The following is a 20,827-nucleotide window of genomic DNA, read 5'->3' on the forward strand; positions in this document are numbered from 1 at the left end:
TTTTATTCATATAATTTGTAATTACACCATATCACACATTTGAGACCTCTATGTGTTTAGTATTGTCTATTCCTTAAAATATTTGCAGTGTTGAAGAAAATTGGTTTACTACAATAGTGTCCACACTGTGCAACTGTCAGGTAGGTGAATGATTTCAAGGACCATTGAGAAATATTCGTGCAGATATACCAGGCTACTTTTCTAGACTCTATGCCTTTATACCTCTACAAAATATTATGAAATATTTTAAATGAACTAAAAAAGCAGAATGATTGTTAGAGCACCACAATCACACTATCAGAATAAGTCAAATTCATCTACCTTAATATTAAGAATATTTTTGTTTTAATTATGTGTTATATGTAAATTTCTAACTATTACTTTTATTTCACACTCACTTTCTCAGAAACTGCCATAGAAATTCATGAATCTTAACTTAATTCTAGTAATGTACCTGTAGTAAAAGTAAAATTGTAGCTGTTGGAGATGGACAGTAGAATAGACATTTACAGTATGAGTACACAGACAGTTAAATCATTGTCAGAAATAGAAGACAGTAGTATTAAGCCCAAAAATTAACTTCTTAATAAAAAAAAATCTGTATTATCATAAGTAACAAACGTGACTGTAATTTATAATTTTTCATAAATATGTTATTTGTAGAGATTGTCAAAATCCTCATGGTTAATGATTCATGCTAAATTCATTGCCCTAATTATCATTGAGGGAAAAAGGTAAACACTGAAATTTAAAGAATATGTTAGAATTGAAAAAAAATTCATTTTTTTATTTCTTCATAAAAAATGCTTTGCTATACTCATAAAGTCTCACCAGAATGACTTTCAAGGGAAGCAATTGTAATTGTACTAGAATCTCAAAAACAAAAAAGCAAAAAGCAAAAATAAAAATATCTTGCCAGCCAGGAATGGGTTGAAGCAAGACATAGAGTAGGACACAGTTGCAAGGTAGCTTTAAAGACTGATGGTGTCTAGATGTTCTAACTTTCTATATATAGTGAATGCTTGTTGATAACTTCTAAAATCTCTTAAAAACATCTTGCTCATTCTGAGGGTTAAATGCAACTGGCTTAGGCAATTAGCATCCACAGCCTATTGACAGGGATTAAATGAAGTAGCCTTTGCTCCATCTCCCCAGGTACTACATAGCTCTAACTTAAAGCCTGCTAGTTGATATTCCAGGACAAAAAAGGGGACACTTTGAAAAGCTATTTTAGACTTTATTTCTAAGTTCTTAAGATTTTTCTTAAAATGTTCTCTTGCTTTGTCTTTAGAACTTACATATCTTTCAGAATACATGATCACATGTAAAAAAGTTCACTACACATTTACACATAAATTCAAATCATAAATTAAATTTATGAACTGTGTTTGTTTTACAACCTCTTGGAATGTGGTCTAAGTTGTAGATAACTGCTTGTTATCTCAGAATAAATTAACTCATGATATTTGGAAATTGACTGTGTTCTCTTTACAGTTTTGATATCAGAAAGGACTTAATAGTAGTTCTATTATAAAAGACTTCATAATTGCTAATATAATTTTAGCAATCTTATAGGATCATTACTAATAATTATGAAGTCATTTATTTGTCTATATAGTATCACTATAAGACAGTACATCTTCACTGTTCTGTAGAAATCTACTCAAAAGGTTGGGCTAATACCTAGTGGTTGTTATATATATTTAATAATAATAGGAAAAACATACTAATAGTGGGAATCTTTCCTAAAAGATTCATTTCCTAAAATGAAATTCTCCTCATCCTTTCCTAAAGCAATTCTGTCATTAACTTTAATAGTCCATGGTGGAACTATCTCAGGAAGATCACCTGTTAGATTTTAGCATCTCTTTGATGGCTCCTGGCAGTGTGCTAGAAATAGAATACAGTGCTTGCTCTTGAGCTTGAACATGCCAGCCAATGATTTGAAGCCTTTCCTTGCCACCCACTTTACTTTCAGTGGTGCTTGAAAACAGTATTATTATTATTATTATTATTATTATTATTATTATTATTTTAAAAGTTGTTTGGGCTAAAGAGATGAAGTATTTGCTGAACTTCCAAACGACCCAGATTCAATGACCAACACCCAGAGCACAGCTCATAGCACTCTAATCATTACTTCCTGGTGATCTGATGCCCTCTACAGGCACCAGGCACCAAAGTGTTGCACATAAAATACATTTATTCCAAATAAAAATAAGTAAATGTTTTAAAGGAACAGTTATTAATTTTCAGTCATAGCTATGTTTGCATATATTCTAACATAAATACTATGTATACAAATAATGGTGTAAAATATATGGTGTTTCAACAAAATCTGATGAAATTTTACTGATTATTTCAAAATCAGAATAATGTAGAATTTCAATTTCCATGAAACAATACAGTAAAACACACACACACACACACACACATACACACTTGTGTGTGTTTATTTGTGTGTAGATTTTTTTCTACAATGAAATTGCTATAATTGTATGAGTTATATTCTCTTTTGAAGTTAGGTAAGTTTGATATTATATATTATGTTGATCTAATTTAGATATATTAATTTGTTATTAGTAAATAGTATGAATGTTAACAAAAATAAAATAGTATTTAATTCAATGATGTAAAATCATATTTTATCCTTATCTTGATGTAGCATAATTTTATACCTTTTCTCACATTGGTGTTATCAAGTCTTTTTTTCTTCTGTATCACACTGTATTACATACAGAATTAAAGTGGGACCTCAGAATAGCTCTGATTTCTTCAGCTGTGAGACAATAATTCTGAGGCACCTCCTCCCTTTCATTCCTCTTTCATATTGCTAGGTGGTTTGTTTTTTATCTGCAAATACCAAGACTTGGTCATAGTTACAAGGAAGTGTATAGAAAATTCATAGAGAATCTCCTTTCTCTGATCTCTCCCTACTGAGTTTCATCTATTTCTTTCTCTTTTATACAACATACTTGAAACTTTTAACAAAAAAATTGTTGCATACATGGAAGTTGAAAAGCATATAACTGTTCAATTGAATGTTTTCAGAGGTCCAGCAACATTCTTACATCACACATTTATGACAGCGTGGGATTCATTACTGGCTTGTTTTGTTTAAAAAGATTTATGTATTTATTTTATGTATATGTGTACACTGTAGCTGTACAGATGCTTGTGAGCCATCATGTGGTTGCTGGGAATTGAATTCAGGACCTCTGCTGGCTCCAACTCTGGGCCCAAAAATTTAATTTTTGTCATATGTAAGTACAAAGTACCCTGTAGCTGTCTTCAGACACACCACAAGAGGGCATCAGATCTCATGACAGATGGTATTGAGTCATCATGTGGTTGGTGGGATTTGAAATAAGGACCTTTAGAAGAGCAGTCAGTGTTCTTAACCACTGAGCCATGTCACCAGCCCAGATTGGTCCATTAGTGACCAATTCAAAATATTATGTTGAAACTGGTGATGAGTTTCTGTTATCTTTCTCTTGGAAAATTTTGCATCTGGTCAGATGCTCAGTTTACAAATACAAAGCTAAAGGATTGAAAATGCTACTCAAACATGACATGAAATATTTCTAGGCTATTGTAATATGGTATTAAGACATTCTTATAGAAAGCCCTTACCCAGTTTATGAAAAAGAACTTATTATTGTAAAGAATGTTAGTATGCCATGTATTTTATTACATAAAAAACTTCATTTTTTAAAGTTATGTTTTCAATTATTGGTGAATCTATACATGCATAAAAGTTATCTCTAGTATATCCACTCACATTCTACCTTCTAACTACTCCCTAAACTTCACTAAACATCCCTTTCAATATTCCTGTTCAAGAGGTTATTTTTATGTACATTTTCCCTCTTTTCCCACAAAACTATGACTATCTTACAAAAAATGGGATATATCTCCAAATTATTTACCAATGAGTTGACTATTAACAATGTAATTTCTATTCAATAGAATGTCATACTCTATCTCATGGCTTGGGAGATTTCAACTCAAGGAAAACTTGTGGGATATCACGTGGAATCCAATATTGCAGCAATTTATTGACAAAGCCACTGATTGACAAATACATCAGATACACAATTAGATGTGTATCCATAATTTTCTTAATTACTCTGTTTCTTTTATCTCCATATGGATTACTGATATTTTTTATATTTGTTTATGAATTCTCACTATAGCAGCTATGATGGGTACCTAATCACAGTTTCAAACTGGAGCTAATTTGTTTTATACCAATTCTTTCTTGTGTAAAATAAATTTCTTAGTTATAAAGATATTCTATACTTAGATCTGGGATAATCTTAGAACCAGATTTGAACATATCCACACTGGAATTCTCAGTGAATACACAAAGTAAGTGAATTAATTTTTTATATACAGTGTACAATCTTACTAATTTATCATTATTATGAGTAATAATACTAAAATCCATGGATAAAAACAGATAAAATAGTACTTCCTTATTCATGAGAAAAGGAGTAAAATGAGTCAATTGAAAGATATATATTTATTTAAATTATAACTTATTAATGAATAATGTATATGTAAATAAAGGGAGATCTCTTCTTTATTTCCTCAGAATTGCAGAATGCAAGGATGTAAATACTCCAGTGAAATAGCTGCACCTATAAAATCTATAGGACACAACCTGGCGTGGTGGCGCATGCCTTATTTAATCCCAGCACTTGGGTGGCAGAGGCAGACAGATTTCTGAGTTTGAGGCCAGCCTGGTCTACAGAGTGAGTTCCAAGACAGCTAGGGCTACTCAGAAAAACCCGGTCTCAAAAAACAAAAAACAAAAAACAAAAAAAAAATTATAGGACACATTAATCTTTCATCATTATTAACTTATGGGCATATATTAATTATAAGAAATTGTAAATACTTTGAATAATTCTGTACTAATTATTCTCATAATGCTAATTTTTACTCTGTGATCAAGAAACAATTAAAACAGATAGCTTGCATTTATTCAAGGATATTTGCCTGAACATTGAGCTTCCATCTGATCAATTTCTTAACAACAGATCAATGAAATTCAGTAAGTAGAAAAAGAGTAAGTAGTTCATATGTTCTGGTTGTATCATCTTTGGAACTATACTACAGTTTTAGCTTAAGTGTGGTCTTAGAAAATACACTAAAAATGACCATGCTGCACTGAAATCATTACTCTGAAAAAAAAGGAGACATGTGGCATTTGATCCAAAGATTGTATTACACCCTCTAAAATTGCTATAACTCTTAAAATGGTCTTAAATGTCACACAACCTTTAAAATACCTTGGAGCTGGATCTACAAAAATGGACTAAGGGAACAATACTCAAGTGCTCAGGAGTAGCAGCAAGTCCTGCTAATCACTGACCTCCCTCTTCAATCCCACTTGTCTAATATCGTTTGCTTGAAACCACAATGAAAGATATGACCATGTATCCTTTCAGTTTTGCTGTACATAAGTACCCATACTTGAAATTGTTCATGTAGAAAGTGAAATTGGCAAACATATTTACAAAGATTCATTTATGAGAGTGGATGTGTGTTTGAAAATCCCCCAAGTGGGTGATTGATACAGAATTGATTTCACCATAGAATATACAATAAGTAGGATCTTGGCCAAAATAATATACTGAGATTCTGTATAAAAAATGAAGTTGTGCAGTTTCTAACACGTTAAAAAAAGAGCATTTTGAAGGCTTTTAAACAAAGGAATGGTATGTATAAGTGGCAGATATTTTAATATCTGAGTTATCTGTTTTGATAAACACAATGATTTGACCTCTATATTATGATTCATTGTATTGAAACATTTTCTATCTCCAAATAACCATAGTTAATATGTGTCAGAATGAGTTTCCAGGCTATCTGAGATGGCATATAATCTCAATCCTAGTGTCCTAAAAAGAGCAAAACAGAAGCAACAAGACTTTAAGGTCAGCTAGAAATATATCATTCCAGATCTAAATGTATGCATAGGATACACAGAGGTTGACTACAAGGCAAGACAGCATCTAAAAAAATCCATTAGAACAGAGTATGGTGATACACACCTTTAATCTCAGCACTACAGAGGAAAATGCTAGTTGATATCTATATGTCTTTAAATGACTTCTAGGCAAGCCAAGGTCTATAGCAAGGGATAATCTCTTAAAATTGAAAATTAATCTATATATTTAATAGTAGTTCCATTTTAATATTTGTCAAACAGAACAGTAAATGTATTATGTATTGTTTAAGCTAATTTCTCATTATTAAATTTAATCGGTACAAATATTGTTACCATATAACAATTAGTCAATAAATATGTAGCATATACAATACTCTTACTCAAACATAAGTAGAATTATTCTGTACCGATTTGAAAATTAGAAACATAGAAAAACAATGAAAAATTAGTAAATATTGAAAAATAGCAAGTAATGAAAGGAGGTGGAAGAAAAAGTACCATGAAAAAAAAAAATGAAATGTTCACTATAGCATAGAAAATAAAGAAAGCTCTGTTTACACTATTCCCCTAATGTACTTTCTTAGCATCATCAACATCATGAAGCGAGGAAACGTTTCAGAATCTACAGAATTTCATCTAATGGGATTATCAGATAACCAAGAACTACAGCCTGTCTTATTTGGAGTCTTCCTGACCATATATCTGATCACACTATTTGGAAACCTTCTCATAATACTGGCCACAATTTTTGATTCGAATCTCCATAGCCCAATGTACTTCTTCATTTCCAACCTCTCTTTCATTGACATATGTTTCACTACCACCACCATCCCCAAAATGCTGGTGAACATACAGGCTCAAGTCAACTCGATCAGTTATACAGGCTGCCTCACTCAAATCTGCTTTGTTCTAGCTTTTGCAGGATTGGAAAATGAAATTCTGGTAATGATGGCCTATGACAGGTTTGTGGCTATCTGTCATCCACTGAGGTACACTGCCATCATGAATCCCAAACTCTGTGGGGTGATGGTTTTGTTGTCCTTCTTGCTAAGTATCCTAGATGCTCTGCTCCACACTTTGATGGCACTGCGTCTGTCATTCTGCACAAAAGTGGAAATTCCTCACTTTTTTTGTGAACTGGCTCATATTCTCAAGCTTGCATGTTCCAATATTCTCATCAATAATATTCTGGTGTATTTGGTTACAAGCCTGTTTGGTGTTCTTCCACTGTCTGGTATAATTTACTCTTATACTAAAATTATCTCATCTGTTTTGAAAATTCCATCAGCTGCAGGAAAATACAAAGTATTCTCCACATGTGTATCACATTTAGTAGTGGTTATTTTGTTCTATGGGACAGGTTTTGGTGTTTATTTAAGTTCTGCTGGCACTCATAGCTCCAGAAAGAGTGCAATAGCCTCTGTGATGTACACAGTGGTCACTCCCATGATGAATCCTTTTATATACAGCTTGAGGAATAAAGACATGGTCAGCGCTTTCAAGAAACTCATGTCTAGAATAACAACTTCCCTTTGATGCGTCACCTGATGTGCTGAAGTATTAATATTAAGAAATCCAAAATGCAACACTAATGAGTTTTGGGGCATGAAACCATACATCAAATGGTGGATCATGAGAACTATGGTTTGGACCACTTGAATATAAATTATATCTGTGGCATAGTTTAGATAACTATCTTTTGACATTTTAAACTATCCTGTTTACTTTTCTATGAAGTGAATATTAAATTAGTTTCTGCATTGTTCTTCAGTAATGTATGATGCAATACTTAATTTGTGGAGTAGATATAATGAATATAATATATACATATGTATTTAGATGTGCCTATACATATGCACATATGCTTAAGGTTCCCAAATTTTGTAACTGAAGTATTTTGTAAATGTCTATTGTGTGTCCTATCAAGAGAATGGGTGAGGTATTATATGGAAGAGCAGAGATTGCTCACAATTTGCTGCATCCCTGAAAAACACACAACAAACTGAGTAACAATTGGCAATAGCTGCATTCTTCTAGTTTTCTGTAGACCTTGTTGGTAGTTAGAAAGTTAGTAGAAAACATTTGCACCAGGTCTACTCCATGTCCTGTCCCATTAACTTTTTATTCCTGTGAAGCTGGAGATGGCCCTTTGAGAATCGTTCAGTTTTCTGCACTCCAAGATATGTGAAGTGTATTTACATCCTGAGTTTCATATTTTAAATACGATCATATTGAAAAACCACTTCACTTCAAGAAATGGTTAGGCACTTAAAATTACATTTATGCCAGTCAAGAAAATATCAAAATATGTGATAAGTAAAAATGGGGAGAGAAAACAGACACAATAGGGTGTTAACGAGGAAAACAATTGGAAGTATCAGAGGGGATGAACAAATAAAGACAAAAGACACTATTTTCAATGCACCATTTGAAAATGCTGTACTAATGTTTTGTTCCTTAAATACTGTTAATAAAAATTAAAAAATGCATTTAAAAATAGAAAATACATGCAAGAAACCCAATGGTTTACTGACATTCTTCAGGGGACAAAAGTATGATTACTACTTCTGTTTTTCCTAAGAGCAATTTCTATTAAGTATTTACTTATGGTAAGCAATTTCGATCAGTTGAAAGCTATATAATACTAATAATACTAATAAAATTGAAGAGCTAGGTTCTTTTCTTCCATAATCATAAAAGTAAATATTAGTCACTTATTTTCTTTTGAGCAGGGATGCTGCTTTTTTGAGTTGTTATATCTATGTCAAACAAACTAGAAACACACACACACACACACACACACACACAAAATAAAACCACTCCCTTTACAAACTGCTATATGCAATTTTCATTTACGTATTCTTTTACTTATATGAGTACAGTGTAGCTGCCTTCAGACTGACCTAAAGAGGACATCTGATCTCGTGACAGATGGTTGTGACCTCTGGAAGAGCAGTCAGTGCTCTTAACCAGTCAACAATCTCTCTGGGTCATAATATTTTCTTTTAAATATATTTTATTGTTGTTGTATTTATTTATTGTGAGGATGTGCACACATTCTATAGGGCACATGATGAGGTCAGATATGACTTAAAGAATTAATTCTCCTTTTTCCCTATGCAGATTACAGAAACAGAATTCATCTCCTTAGGCATGTTGGAATGTGCATTAACTGTCTGAGATATATTGGCATTTCTATCTGTAAGGATTTCTATAAGTAAATTTGAGTACCCACTTTGTTGAATGTACTATATGTTATAGAATGGGTTAGAGAATTGAGTCACAATTTTACAGGTGGCTGCCTAACTAAGAAATCACTATAAGGTCATCAAATATGAGTTTATTAAATAAGACAAAAATAAATACATCGTATTGTGACTAAATTACATACAGTTTGAATCCCTATCATTTTGCTTATTTTGCAATTATTTGTGTCAATTACCTAGGAAATAATTAATAAACTCAAAAATATTGTAAATATAATCCTACTCTGAGGAAATTAATGGACAGTGTTCCTCAAATAAATACTATACCTGGTAATTTTAAATTGTACTTCTTTGACATGCAGAACTTAGAAATAAAACCTTTAAGAAATCATCAAGTTTATTCTCTGTGATACTGTTACAATTGGATGATAGGAGAGATTTGAAAATATGATTCTTTTTTTTTTGATTTTTAATATTTTTATTACATATTTTCCTCAATTACGTTTCCAATGCTATCCCAAAAGTCCCCCATAGCGCCCCCCACTTCCCTACCCACCCATTCCCATTCTTTTGGCCCTGGCATTCCCCTATATTGGGGCATATAAAGTTTGCAAGTCCAATGGGCCTCTCTTTCCATTGATGGCCGACTAGGCCATCTTTCGATACATATGCAGCTAGAGACAAGAGCTCCGGGGTTCTGGTTAGTACATCATGTTGTTCCAACAATAGGGTTGCAGATCCCTTTAGCTCCTTGGGTACTTTCTCTAGCTTCTCCATTGGGAGCCCTGTGATACATCCAATAGCTGACTGTGAACATCCACTCCTGTGTTTGCTAGGCCCCAGCATCGTCTCACAAGAGACAGCTATATTTGGGTCCTTTCAGCAAAATCTTACTAGTGTATGCAATGGTGTCAGCGTTTAGAAGTTGATTATGGGATGGATCCCTGGATACGGCAGACTCTAAATGGTCCATCCTTTCATCACCGCTACGAACTTTGTCTCTGTAACTCCTTCCCTGGGTGTTTTGTTCCCAATTCTGAGAAGGTGCACAGTGTCCACACTTTGGTCTTCATTCTTCTTGAGTTTCATGCGTTTAGCAAATTGTATCTTAAATCTTGGGTATCCTAAGTTTTGGGCTAATATCCACTTATCAGTGAATACATATTGTGTGAGTTCTTTTGTGATTGTGTTACTTCACTCAAGATGATGCCCTCCAGGTCCATCCATTTGGCTAGGAATTTCATAAATTCATTCTTTTTAATAGCTGAGTAGTACTCCATTGTGTAAATGTACCATAATTTCTGTATCCATTCCTCTGTTGAGGGACATCTGGGTTCTTTCCAGCTTCTGGCTATTATAAATAGGGCTGCTATGAACATAGTGGAACATGTGTACTTTTTACCAGTTGGGACGTCTTCTGGATATATGCCCAGGAGAGGTATTGCTGGATCCTCCGGTAGTACTATGTCCAATTTTCTGAGGAACCGCCAGACTGATTTCCAGAGTGGTTGTACAAGCTTGCAATCCCACCAACAATGGAGGAGTGTTCCTCTTTCTCCACATCCTCGCCAGCAACTGCTGTCACCTGAATTTTTGATCTTAGCCATTCTGACTGGTGTGAGGTGGAATCTCAGGGTTGTTTTGATTTGCATTTCCCTGATGATTAAGGATGTTGAACATTTTTTCAGGTGTTTCTCTGCCATTCGGTATTCCTCAGGTGAGAATTCTTTGTTCAGTTCTGATCCCCATTTTTAATGGGGGTATTTGACTTTCTGGAGTCCACCTTCTTGAGTTCTTTATATATATTGGATATTAGTCCCTTATCTGATTTAGATAGAAGATCCTTTCCCAATCTGTTGGTGGTTTTTTTGTCTTATTGATGGTGTCTTTAGCCTTTCAGAAGCTTTGTAGTTTCATGAGGTCCCACTTGTCAATTCTCGATCTTACAGCACAAGCCATTACTGTTCTATTCAGGAATTTTTCCCCTGTGCCCATATCTTCAAGGCTTTTCCCCACTTTCTCCTCTATAAGTTTCAGTGTCTCTGGTTTTATGTGAAGTTCCTTGATCCACTTAGACTTGACCTTAGTACAAGGAGATAGGAATGGATCGATTCGCATTCTTCTACATGTTAAGAACCAGTTGTGCCAGCACCATTTGTTGAAAATGCTGTCTTTCTTCCACTGGATGTTTTTAGCTCCCTTGTCGAAGATCAAGTGACCGTAGGTGTGTGGGTTCATTTCTGGGTCTTCAATTCTATTCCATTGGTCTATTTGTCTGTCACTATACCAGTACCATGCAGTTTTTATCACAATTGCTCTGTAGTAGAGCTTTAGGTCCGGCATGGTGATTCCACCAGAGGTTCTTTTATCCTTGAGAAGAGTTTTTGCTATCCTAGGTTTTTTGTTATTCCAGATGAATTTGCAGATTGCACTTTCTAATTCGTTGAAGAATTGAGTTGGAATTTTGATGGGGATTGCATTGAATCTGTAGATTGCTTTTGGCAAGATAGCCATTTTTACAATGTTGATCCTGCCAATCCATGAGCATGGGAGATCTTTCCATCTTCTGAGATCTTCTATAATTTCTTTCTTCAGAGACTTGAAGTTTTTATTATACAGATCTTTCACTTCCTTAGTTAGAGTCACGCCAAGATATTTTATATTATTTGTGACTATTGAGAAGGGTGTTGTTTCCCTAATTTCTTTCTCAGCCTGTTTATTCTTTGTGTAGAGAAAGGCCATTGATTTGTTTGAGTTAATTTTATATCCAGCTACTTCACCGAAGCTGTTTATCAGGCTTAGGAGTTCTCTGGTGGAATTTTTAGGGTCACTTATATATACTATCATATCATCTGCAAAAAGTGATATTTTGACTTCATCTTTTCCAATTTGTATCCCTTTGATCTCCTTTTGTTGTCGAATTGCTCTGGCTAGGACTTCAAGTACAATGTTGAATAGGTATGGAGAAAGTGGACAGCCTTGTCTAGTCCCTGATTTTAGAGGGATTGCTTCAAGCTTCTCACCATTTACTTTGATGTTGGCTACTGGTTTGCTGTAGATTGCTTTTATCATGTTTAGGTATGGGCCTTGAATTCCTGATCTTTCCAAGACTTTTTATCATGAATGGGTGTTGGATCTTGTCAAATGCTTTTTCCGCATCTAACGAGATGACCATGTGGTTTTTGTCTTTGAGTTTGTTTATATACTGGATTACGTTGATGGATTTCCGTATATTGAACCATCCCTGCATCCCTGGGATGAAACCTACTTGGTCAGGATGGATGATTGTTTTGATGTGTTCTTGGATTCGGTTAGCAAGAATTTTATTGAGGATTTTTGCATCAATATTCATAAGGGATATTGGTCTGAAGTTTTCTATCTTTGTTGGGTCTTTTTGTGGTTTAGGTATCAGAGTAATTGTGGCTTCATAGAATGAGTTGGGTAGAGTACCTTCTGTTTCTATTTTGTGGAATAGTTTGTGAAGAACTGGGATTAGATCTTCTTTGAAGGTCTGATAGAACTCTGCAGTAAACCCATCTGGTCCTGGGCTTTTTTTAGTTGGGAGACTATTAATGACTGCTTGTATTTCTTTGGGGGATATAGGGCTGTTTAGATCATTAACCTGATCTTGATTCAACTTTGGTACCTGGTATCTGTCTAGGAACTTCTCCATTTCATCCAGGTTCTCCAGTTTTGTTGAGTATAGCCTTTGGTAGAAGGATCTGATGGTGTTTTGGATGTCTTCAGGATCTGTTGTTATGTCACCTTTTTCATTTCTGATTTTGTTAATTAGGATGCTTTCCCTGTGCCCTCTAGTGAGTCTGGCTAAGGGTTTATCTATCTTGTTGATTTTCTCAAAGAACCAGCTCCTTGATTGGTAGATTCTTTGAATAGTTTTTCTTGTTTCCACTTGGTTGATTTCACCCCTGAGTTTGATTATTTCCTGCCTTCTACTCCTCTTGGGTGAATTTGCTTCCTTTTGTTCTAGTGCTTTTAGGTGTGTTGTCAAGCTGCTAATGTGTGCTCTTTCTAGTTTCCTTTTGGAGGCACTCAGAGCTATGAGTTTTCCTCTTAGAAATGCTTTCATTGCGTCCCATAACTTTGGGTATGTTGTGGCTTCATTTTCATTGAACTCTAAAAAGTCCTTAATTTCTTTCTTTATTCCTTCCTTGACCAAGGTATCATTGAGAAGAGTGTTGTTCAGTTTCCACGTGAAGGTTGGCTTTCTATTATTTATTTTGTTATTGAAGATCAGCTTTAGTCCATGGTGATCTGATAGGATGCATGGGACAATTTCAATGTTTTTGTATCTGTTGAGTCCTGTTTTGTGCCCAATTACGTGGTCAGTTTTGGAGAAGGTACCATGAGGTGCTGAGAAGAAGGTGTATCCTTTTGTTTTAGGGTAAAATGTTCTGTAGATATCTGCCAGATCCATTTGATCCATAACTTCTGTTAGTTTCACTGTGTCCCTGTTTAGTTTCTGTTTCCATGATCTGTCCATTGGTGAAAGTGGTGTGTTGAAGTCTCCCACTATTATTTTATGAGGTGCAATGTGTGCTTTGAGATTTACTAAAGTTTCTTTAATGAATGAGGCTGCCTTTGTATTTGGAGCATAGATATTCAGGATTGATAGTTCCTCTTGGAGGATTTTACCTTTGATGAGTATGAAGTGCCCCTCCCTGTCTTTTTTGATGACTTTGGGTTGGAAGTCAATCTTATCTGATATTAGAATGGCTACTCCAGCTTGTTTCTTCAGACCATTTGCTTGGAAAATTGTTTTCCAGCCTTTCATTCTGAGGTAGTGTCTATCTTTTTCTCTGAGATGAGTTTCTTGTAAGCAGCAAAATGTTGGGTCTTGTTTGTGTAGCCAGTTTGTTAGTCTATGTCTTTTTATCGGGGAGTTGAGTCCATTGATATTAAGAGATATTAAGGAAAAGTAATTGTTGTTTCCTGTTATTTTTGTTGTTAAAGTTGGCATTCTGTTCTTGTGGCTGTCTTCTTTTCGGTTTGTTGAGGGATTACCTTCTTGTTGTTTCTAGGGCGTGGTTCCTGTCCTTGTATTGGTTTTTTTCTGTTATTATCCTTTGAAGGGCTGGATTCGTGGAGAGATAATGTGTGAATTTGGTTTTGTCGTGGAATACTTTGGTTTCTCCATCTATGTTAATTGAGAGTTTGGCTGGGTATAGTAGCCTGGGCTGGAATTTGTGTTCTTTTAGTGTCTGTATAACATCTATCCAGGATCTTCTGGCTTTCATAGTCTCTGGTGAAAAATCTGGTGTAATTCTGATAGGCTTGCCTTTATATGTTACTTGGCCTTTTTCTCTTACTGCTTTTAGTATTCTATCTTTATTTAGTGCATTTGTTGTTCTGATTATTATGTGTCGGGAGGTATTTCTTTTCTGGTCCAGCCTATTTGGAGTTCTGTAGGCTTCTTGTATGTTCATGGGCATCTCTTTCTTTAGATTTGGGAAGTTTTCTTTTATAATTTTGTTGAAGATGTTTGCTGGTCCTTTGAGTTGAAAATCTTCATTCTCATCCACTCCTATTATCCGTAGGTTTGGTCTTCTCATTGTGTCCTGTATTTCCTGGATGTTTTGAGTTAGGATCTTTTTGCATTTTCCATTTTCCTTGATTGTTGTGCCCATGTTCTCTATGGAATCTTCTGCACCTGAGATTCTCTCTTCCATCTCTTGTATTCTGTTGCTGATGCTCGCATCTATGGTTCCAGATTTCTTTCCTAGGGTTTCTTTCTCCAGTGTTGCCTCATTTTGGGTTTTCTTTATTGTGTCTACTTCCCTTTTTAGGTCTAGTATGGTTTTGTTCATTTCCATCATCTGATTGGATGTGTTTTCCTGTTTCTCTTTAAGGACTTCTACCAGTTTGGTTGTGTTTTCCTGTTTTTCTTTAAGGACTTGTAACTCTTTAGCCATGTTCTCCTGTAGTTCTTTAAAGTCCTTCTTGATGTCCTCTACCATCATCATGAGATATGCTTTTAAATCCAGGTCTAGTTTTTCAGGTGTGTTGGGGTGCCCTGGACTGGGCGAAGTGGGAGTGCTGGGTCCTGATGATGGTGAGTGGTCTTGGTTTCTGTTAGTAAGATTCTTACCTTTACCTCTCGCCATCTGGTAATCTCTGGAGTTGTTATAGTTGTCTCTGTTCAGAGGTTGTTCTTCTGGTGATTCTGAGTATCCTCTGTCAGCAGACCTGGGAGACAGGCTCTCTCCTCTGAGTTTCAGTGGTTAGAGCACTCCCTGCTGACAAGCTTTCCTCTTAAAGGGAAGGTGTACAGATATCTGGGGTTTGGACCTCCTCCTGGCCAAAAAAGAAGGCGGAAAACAGGACCTTTCCCAGATGCTGTGTTGCTTTGGCAGGTCGCAGACGCTGTAGGCTTCTGTGGTACACACTCTCAGCTGTGCAGACTAAGTTCCTAAGTTCAGTGGAGTCCTGGATCCAAGATGTGCTCCCTGCTCCTGAGGCAGAGGGCTCCTGTGCAGGGCAGACCACTGTCTTCCAGCTATGAGGGTGCCGTATGTCTGTGGCCCCAAAAGGGTGCTGCCTCAGCGGCTCTGTGGCTCCCGCCTGTCCCAGAAGCTGTCTGCCTCTGTGGTCCTCAGTCTTACCTGTACAGACTAAGTTCGGCGGATTCCCGGAGCCAAGATGGTGCTCCCTGCAGGGCAGGTCACTGTCCTCTGGCTGGGAGGGTGTCGGATGTCTGCGGCCCCAAAAGGGTGCTGCCTCAGCGGCTCTGTGGCTCCCGCCTGTCCCAGAAGCTGTCTGCCTCTGTGGTCCTCACTCTGACCTGTACAGACTAAGCTCGGTGGAGTCCTGGAGCCAAGATGGCGCTCCCTGCAGGGCAGGTCACTGTCCTCTGGCTGGGAGGGTGCCGGAAGTCTGCAGCCCCAAAAGGGTGCTGCCTCAGCGGCTCTGTGGCTCCCACCTGTCCCAGAAGCTGTCTGCCTCTGTGGTCCTCACTCTAACCTGTAGACTAAGTTCGGCGGAGTCCCGGAGCCTAGATGGCGCTCTCTGCAGGGCAGGTCACTGTCCTCTGGCTGGGAGGGTGCCGGATGTCTGCGGCCCCAAAAGGGTGCTGCCTCAGCGGCTCTGTGGCTCCCGCCTGTCCCAGAAGCTGTCTGCCTCTGTGGTCCCCACTCTGACCTGTACAGACTCGAAAATATGATTCTTAAAGCACAATATGGAAGCTCTCTTTATGACTTGTAAGAAAAAGAATCCCTCACATTAGAAAACTTGGAGAATGAAAAACACTGCTTCAAAGGCAGGGGATATACAAAGACAGCAGAGACAAAGATTTACTGTGGTTCAGTACTCTGATGAGAGTGTATTATTGGTTTCTCTTTCATCCAGAAAATAACAACAAATGGAGCACTATCACCTAGAAAAGTGCCAGAGTGTGGAGAGTGATTTCTAGGTTCTTTGAGAAGTGAATCAATATTCTGTGGAGTATCAAGAAAACCCCTGCCTAATATTTGAATCATAGTTCTCATAGTGCATTTAAATCCTCTGGATACTGTCTTTTCAAATTTCTGAGATATTTGAGTATGTTATTTTCAAAATGATTCTTGCAGAGAAAACTTTTCATGCATTGTATAGAAGGGCCCTGTATGTAATAAAATGTTTCCTATAAAATGTTATAAATATAGACAAAAGAAGACATTCTAACTTTGAAAAATGTGACTGATAAAACTAGTATGTATTGCATTTATTTGGTAATTTTGTCTAAAAACCACCATGTCAATAGTTCTCAAACAGATGTTTCTCATTTATATAGCTATCTCTAGATAGTGTTACCCTACATTTTTATTTGAACACATAAAATAACATACAAAAGGACTTAGTTATCACTTCATATGCTGGGAACTAAATGCAAGGCCTTCTACCAAAGCAGCATGAACACTTAATACTCAGTAATATCTTCAGACCTTATTTTTTATTAATTCAATAAATTAAAAATAATTAGTATTGAAGAAAAAATCAGACAAAATGAGTGAAAAAATGAGGAAGCTGTGTACAGAGATCAGCAAAATGTAGGTCAGGAACATATGTAAATATTATATTCTCAGCAATGAGGAGATAAGCTTGTTTTTATTAAACAGATTCTATATCCACAATACCCCAAAACCACCCAAAATGCTTCTAACAGAGAGAATGTAAATCTTTTGTTAAAAATGTTTATTTTTCCTTTTTGGATTTTTATTCATGAGTACTGTATTTATATCATTTTCACCTCTACATCTCGTCTTCATTATGTCAGATCTGTGACATAGTCCCTTCACCAATCACTAGTCAGGTCTTTTCTCCCATCCTATTTAAAAAATTTAATGTTCATTGATAAATGTAATATAATAACTCAATTGATATGACTTTTTTATGTACACACACACACACACACACACACACACACACACACAAATATACACACCCCTAAATATACAAGTACAACCTACAAACTCTAAAATGTTATGTGTGTGAATGTTCATATTTTTAGGGATAACCATTTGGTACTGGATAACCAATTGGTGTGAATTTATGTGAAGAAGACTACTAATTTTGATCTTAGCATTTCTTAGTTACTTGTAGTTATTTGTCTAGAATTGAAGTCTCATGAACTTACAGTATTTCTTGTTGATATGTATGTTGGTATCAATATATCAATGTTTTTTTAAATCACAAACATGAACAATACAAAAATGTATCATCTCTGTTGTAGTTAGTTTCAGGTCTGCTCTCTCACTTTTATCAGCATCTCTTGTGGCTAATTCCATTGCTGTTGTGTTTTTTCTAAGATCAACTAAATCAGATTTTGAATTAACTTCTCATAAGGAAGGTTTATGATTCTGGTCTATATTTCTGGATTCATATAACTGACATCTGACCTTTGATGGTTCAGGAATTATTGAGTTTCTATACACTAAGGAAGCTGTAACTTTAATTATATTATTTCATGTAGGCTTTTGGAAACTTTCATATGATCAAAGTCTAAAGTCAAGACTTTAGGTTGTATTCACCTCCTGAGTTTGTTTATATTTCCAAAGGAAAGAAAAATCACACCTGCCAACTTCAGCAACTGACCTGCTATGTGAATGAGCACTTGTTAACTGGAAAGTAATAATTTTCTCATACATTTACATGAATTTATAGAAAAATCTCAGTTTTTAATCACTTAAACATTTACTGAGTTTTTCCTGACACATGACAATTGCTAGTTTTGCATATCTTGTTTAACTTTAGAACACTTTGAATTAAATTATCTGGTTTTATAAACCCATTTAATGTTTCTGTATATTTTTTATTCTTTATGATTTTCATTTAAAAAAAACTAAGTTAAGGTATTTGTGAAAACCCGTGTTTTATTATCTTGCCACAGATTTTGTGTAATGTATTTCAGTCTGGAAGCTGTTAGACAGTTTCTGAGAGGCATGTCTGATTGCATGAAGGTTGAGTGCCCTAGGGTCCTTCCCCCAGGAAAAATGGCACGGGAGCAAGTCAGGGTTACTCTGGGTAAAAATCTATGGGCCTGAGAGTCAATCCTGTACATGGCCCCTAATATTGCACACTGGGAATCAGACCTCTACCTCTACCCACGAGCTTGCTTCATTCCTAAATCCCTTGGCTAGCCCAGGTTATACCCAACAGACTGGAACCGTTAATTCAAGCCTCATATATGACTTGTCCTTGTGTCCTTCGTGGTTTTAGAGAATCACCCAGTGAGCAAACAGACGTTTAGGCGGTCGTTAAAAACATGGCTACAAATTTATTATACAATATGCCTTTATAAAAATATTAAAACGGGGGAGATGTTGGGAGCTATTAAGACAATTCTATTGTCTTGATCTCTGAATTGGGCCTCTCCCGCCCCCCAGAAGAAAACGGGGTAAAAAACGGGCCACCGACACACCATTCTGAGAATAACCACAGAATGTTCCAGCCCTAAGTCAGCGCCAGATGTTCTGACCACAAGATGTACCCTGGTACCACCAAGTTCCTGCTTCCCCATGTAGTTGCCAAAAGAATAATTTCTGCTGCCCTATCCCTCCTGCTGAGAAATACTTCTTTTGCTTGTGCATTTCCAGTGTCCCATCCCTCCTGCTGAGAAGTACTTCCTCCTTTGCTTGTGCATTTCTGCTGCCCCATTCCTCCTGCTGAGAAGTACTTCCCCTTTTGCTTGTGCATTTCAGCCTTGAGCCTTGCTGAATACAGAGAGACCTTGATGCTACTCAGATTGCTTCTGTGTCCTTCTTGCACTTGGTTTCCATCTTTCTCTCCCCCCATTTGGTTCTTAGGAGAAGGTCCCCTTGAGACCCTTGAATAACTGGACCTGCTGGACGGGTCAGAATTGACATTAACTAACTTTTTTGTTTGGTAATTTTGTAAGTAGAGTTGACTCTGCATTTAAGAGCTTTGTGCCCAGAAGTAGATGGTATCTATGGAAGTTTGAGTTTCCATAATGTTTTATCAGGGCTGCTTTTTAAGACTTCACTGGGACTTTGTACATATATTATTGCTTACAGTTTGTGTTTTTATTTGTTTCCTTTATGGGTTAACATGTATGTCTCTGTCTTGATATGTGTTATAGTTTTCCTATGGCTCATTTTATTCTATTTGTTTATTTTCTATATAATTTTTGTTTATAATTTTAGTTTTTTCTTATTTTATCATTATTATTTAGCTGCCTGTTATTCTTTTATTTTTTTCCATTTGTTTTTTTCACATATATCCCTTGCAGCCTATCCTGTATATTCCTTCCTGTTTCCCAACCATCAAAACCCTCTCCTTCTGTGCTATACATTGTTTGAAAATTTCTTTCTAACTTCATTTTTAGTGTTCTAAAATTCTCTTCATTTATGCAATAGATTTTGAGATATTCTGCAGTGATACTTGCTTAATGCTATTTTAAATTTTGTTACTACGATTTTAATATATTTTGGATAGTCTACCTAGTTCTTTTAGTGATATGGTTCTAAATATTGAAAATAATACACTTGCCTTTGGCTCCTGAGTGTTGGGATTAAAGATGTTCGCCAATATACCAAGCAAGTGTATCTTTGAACTTGAAGGTAACCTCATCTTCAGAGTGAGGCCCAGGACAGACAAGGTAAGGCTTACAGAGAGGAATCTGTATCAAAAAAGACAAGAAAAATTTTATTGAGGGTAGGGTGTGGATTTAATGGGGTGCAATTTTCTATTTATCTGATTATGATCGCTGAAAGTGTACCTCCTGGAAGCCATACATGAGAACTAAGCTTTTAGACTAAATTTAGTGGGGAGTCACAGTAAATCATTTGGTTTTGAAGCCCTGTAGCTACTCAACTTTACATAATTTGAGGTTTCTTGAAATGGCATTGTGAGACACTCTCAGTGGCTTGAGTTGATAGGAAAATACTTCAACTCAGTCAGGAAGGTAAAGCTGGGATCCAATTAAGGAACCCAATGTATATTTCTAAAATAACATTGTCTTTCATTCTTATGTCTTTGGTTACATAGGAGGGCATTGATCAGAGGTTTACTCATTTCTACATTTAGGAGGATCTTTCTAAGTTTAGAGGTTCTAAGCACCTTCATGCAGTTGAGGCATATATCATATAACCAAGGCCTGTATTCTAGAGTGTTCTTCTATACTAGAAGACAATAATACTAGAATTGAATC

General features: G+C 36.0%; 1 protein-coding gene across 1 annotated transcript; it reads left to right on the forward strand.

Annotated features, from left to right (window-relative positions):
- The first annotated feature begins 6,556 nt into the window (after nucleotides 1–6,556).
- LOC110288306 (olfactory receptor 7G3-like) lies at nucleotides 6,557–7,495 on the forward strand. The gene has a single exon (XM_021154689.1). It carries the CDS (start codon nucleotides 6,557–6,559, stop codon nucleotides 7,493–7,495), a length of 939 nt encoding a protein of 312 aa, XP_021010348.1.
- The last annotated feature ends 13,332 nt before the right edge of the window (nucleotides 7,496–20,827 follow it).

This window comes from Mus caroli, unplaced genomic scaffold (genome assembly GCF_978045245.1).
Source record: "Mus caroli unplaced genomic scaffold, Mus_caroli_1 scaffold_11, whole genome shotgun sequence".
NCBI lineage: Eukaryota > Metazoa > Chordata > Mammalia > Rodentia > Muridae > Mus > Mus caroli.

What these genes read in the sequence shown, in the direction of transcription:
- LOC110288306 (XM_021154689.1), top strand. Translation starts at nt 6,557, where the DNA reads ATGAAGCGAGGAAACGTTTCAGAATCTACAGAATTTCATCTAATGGGA.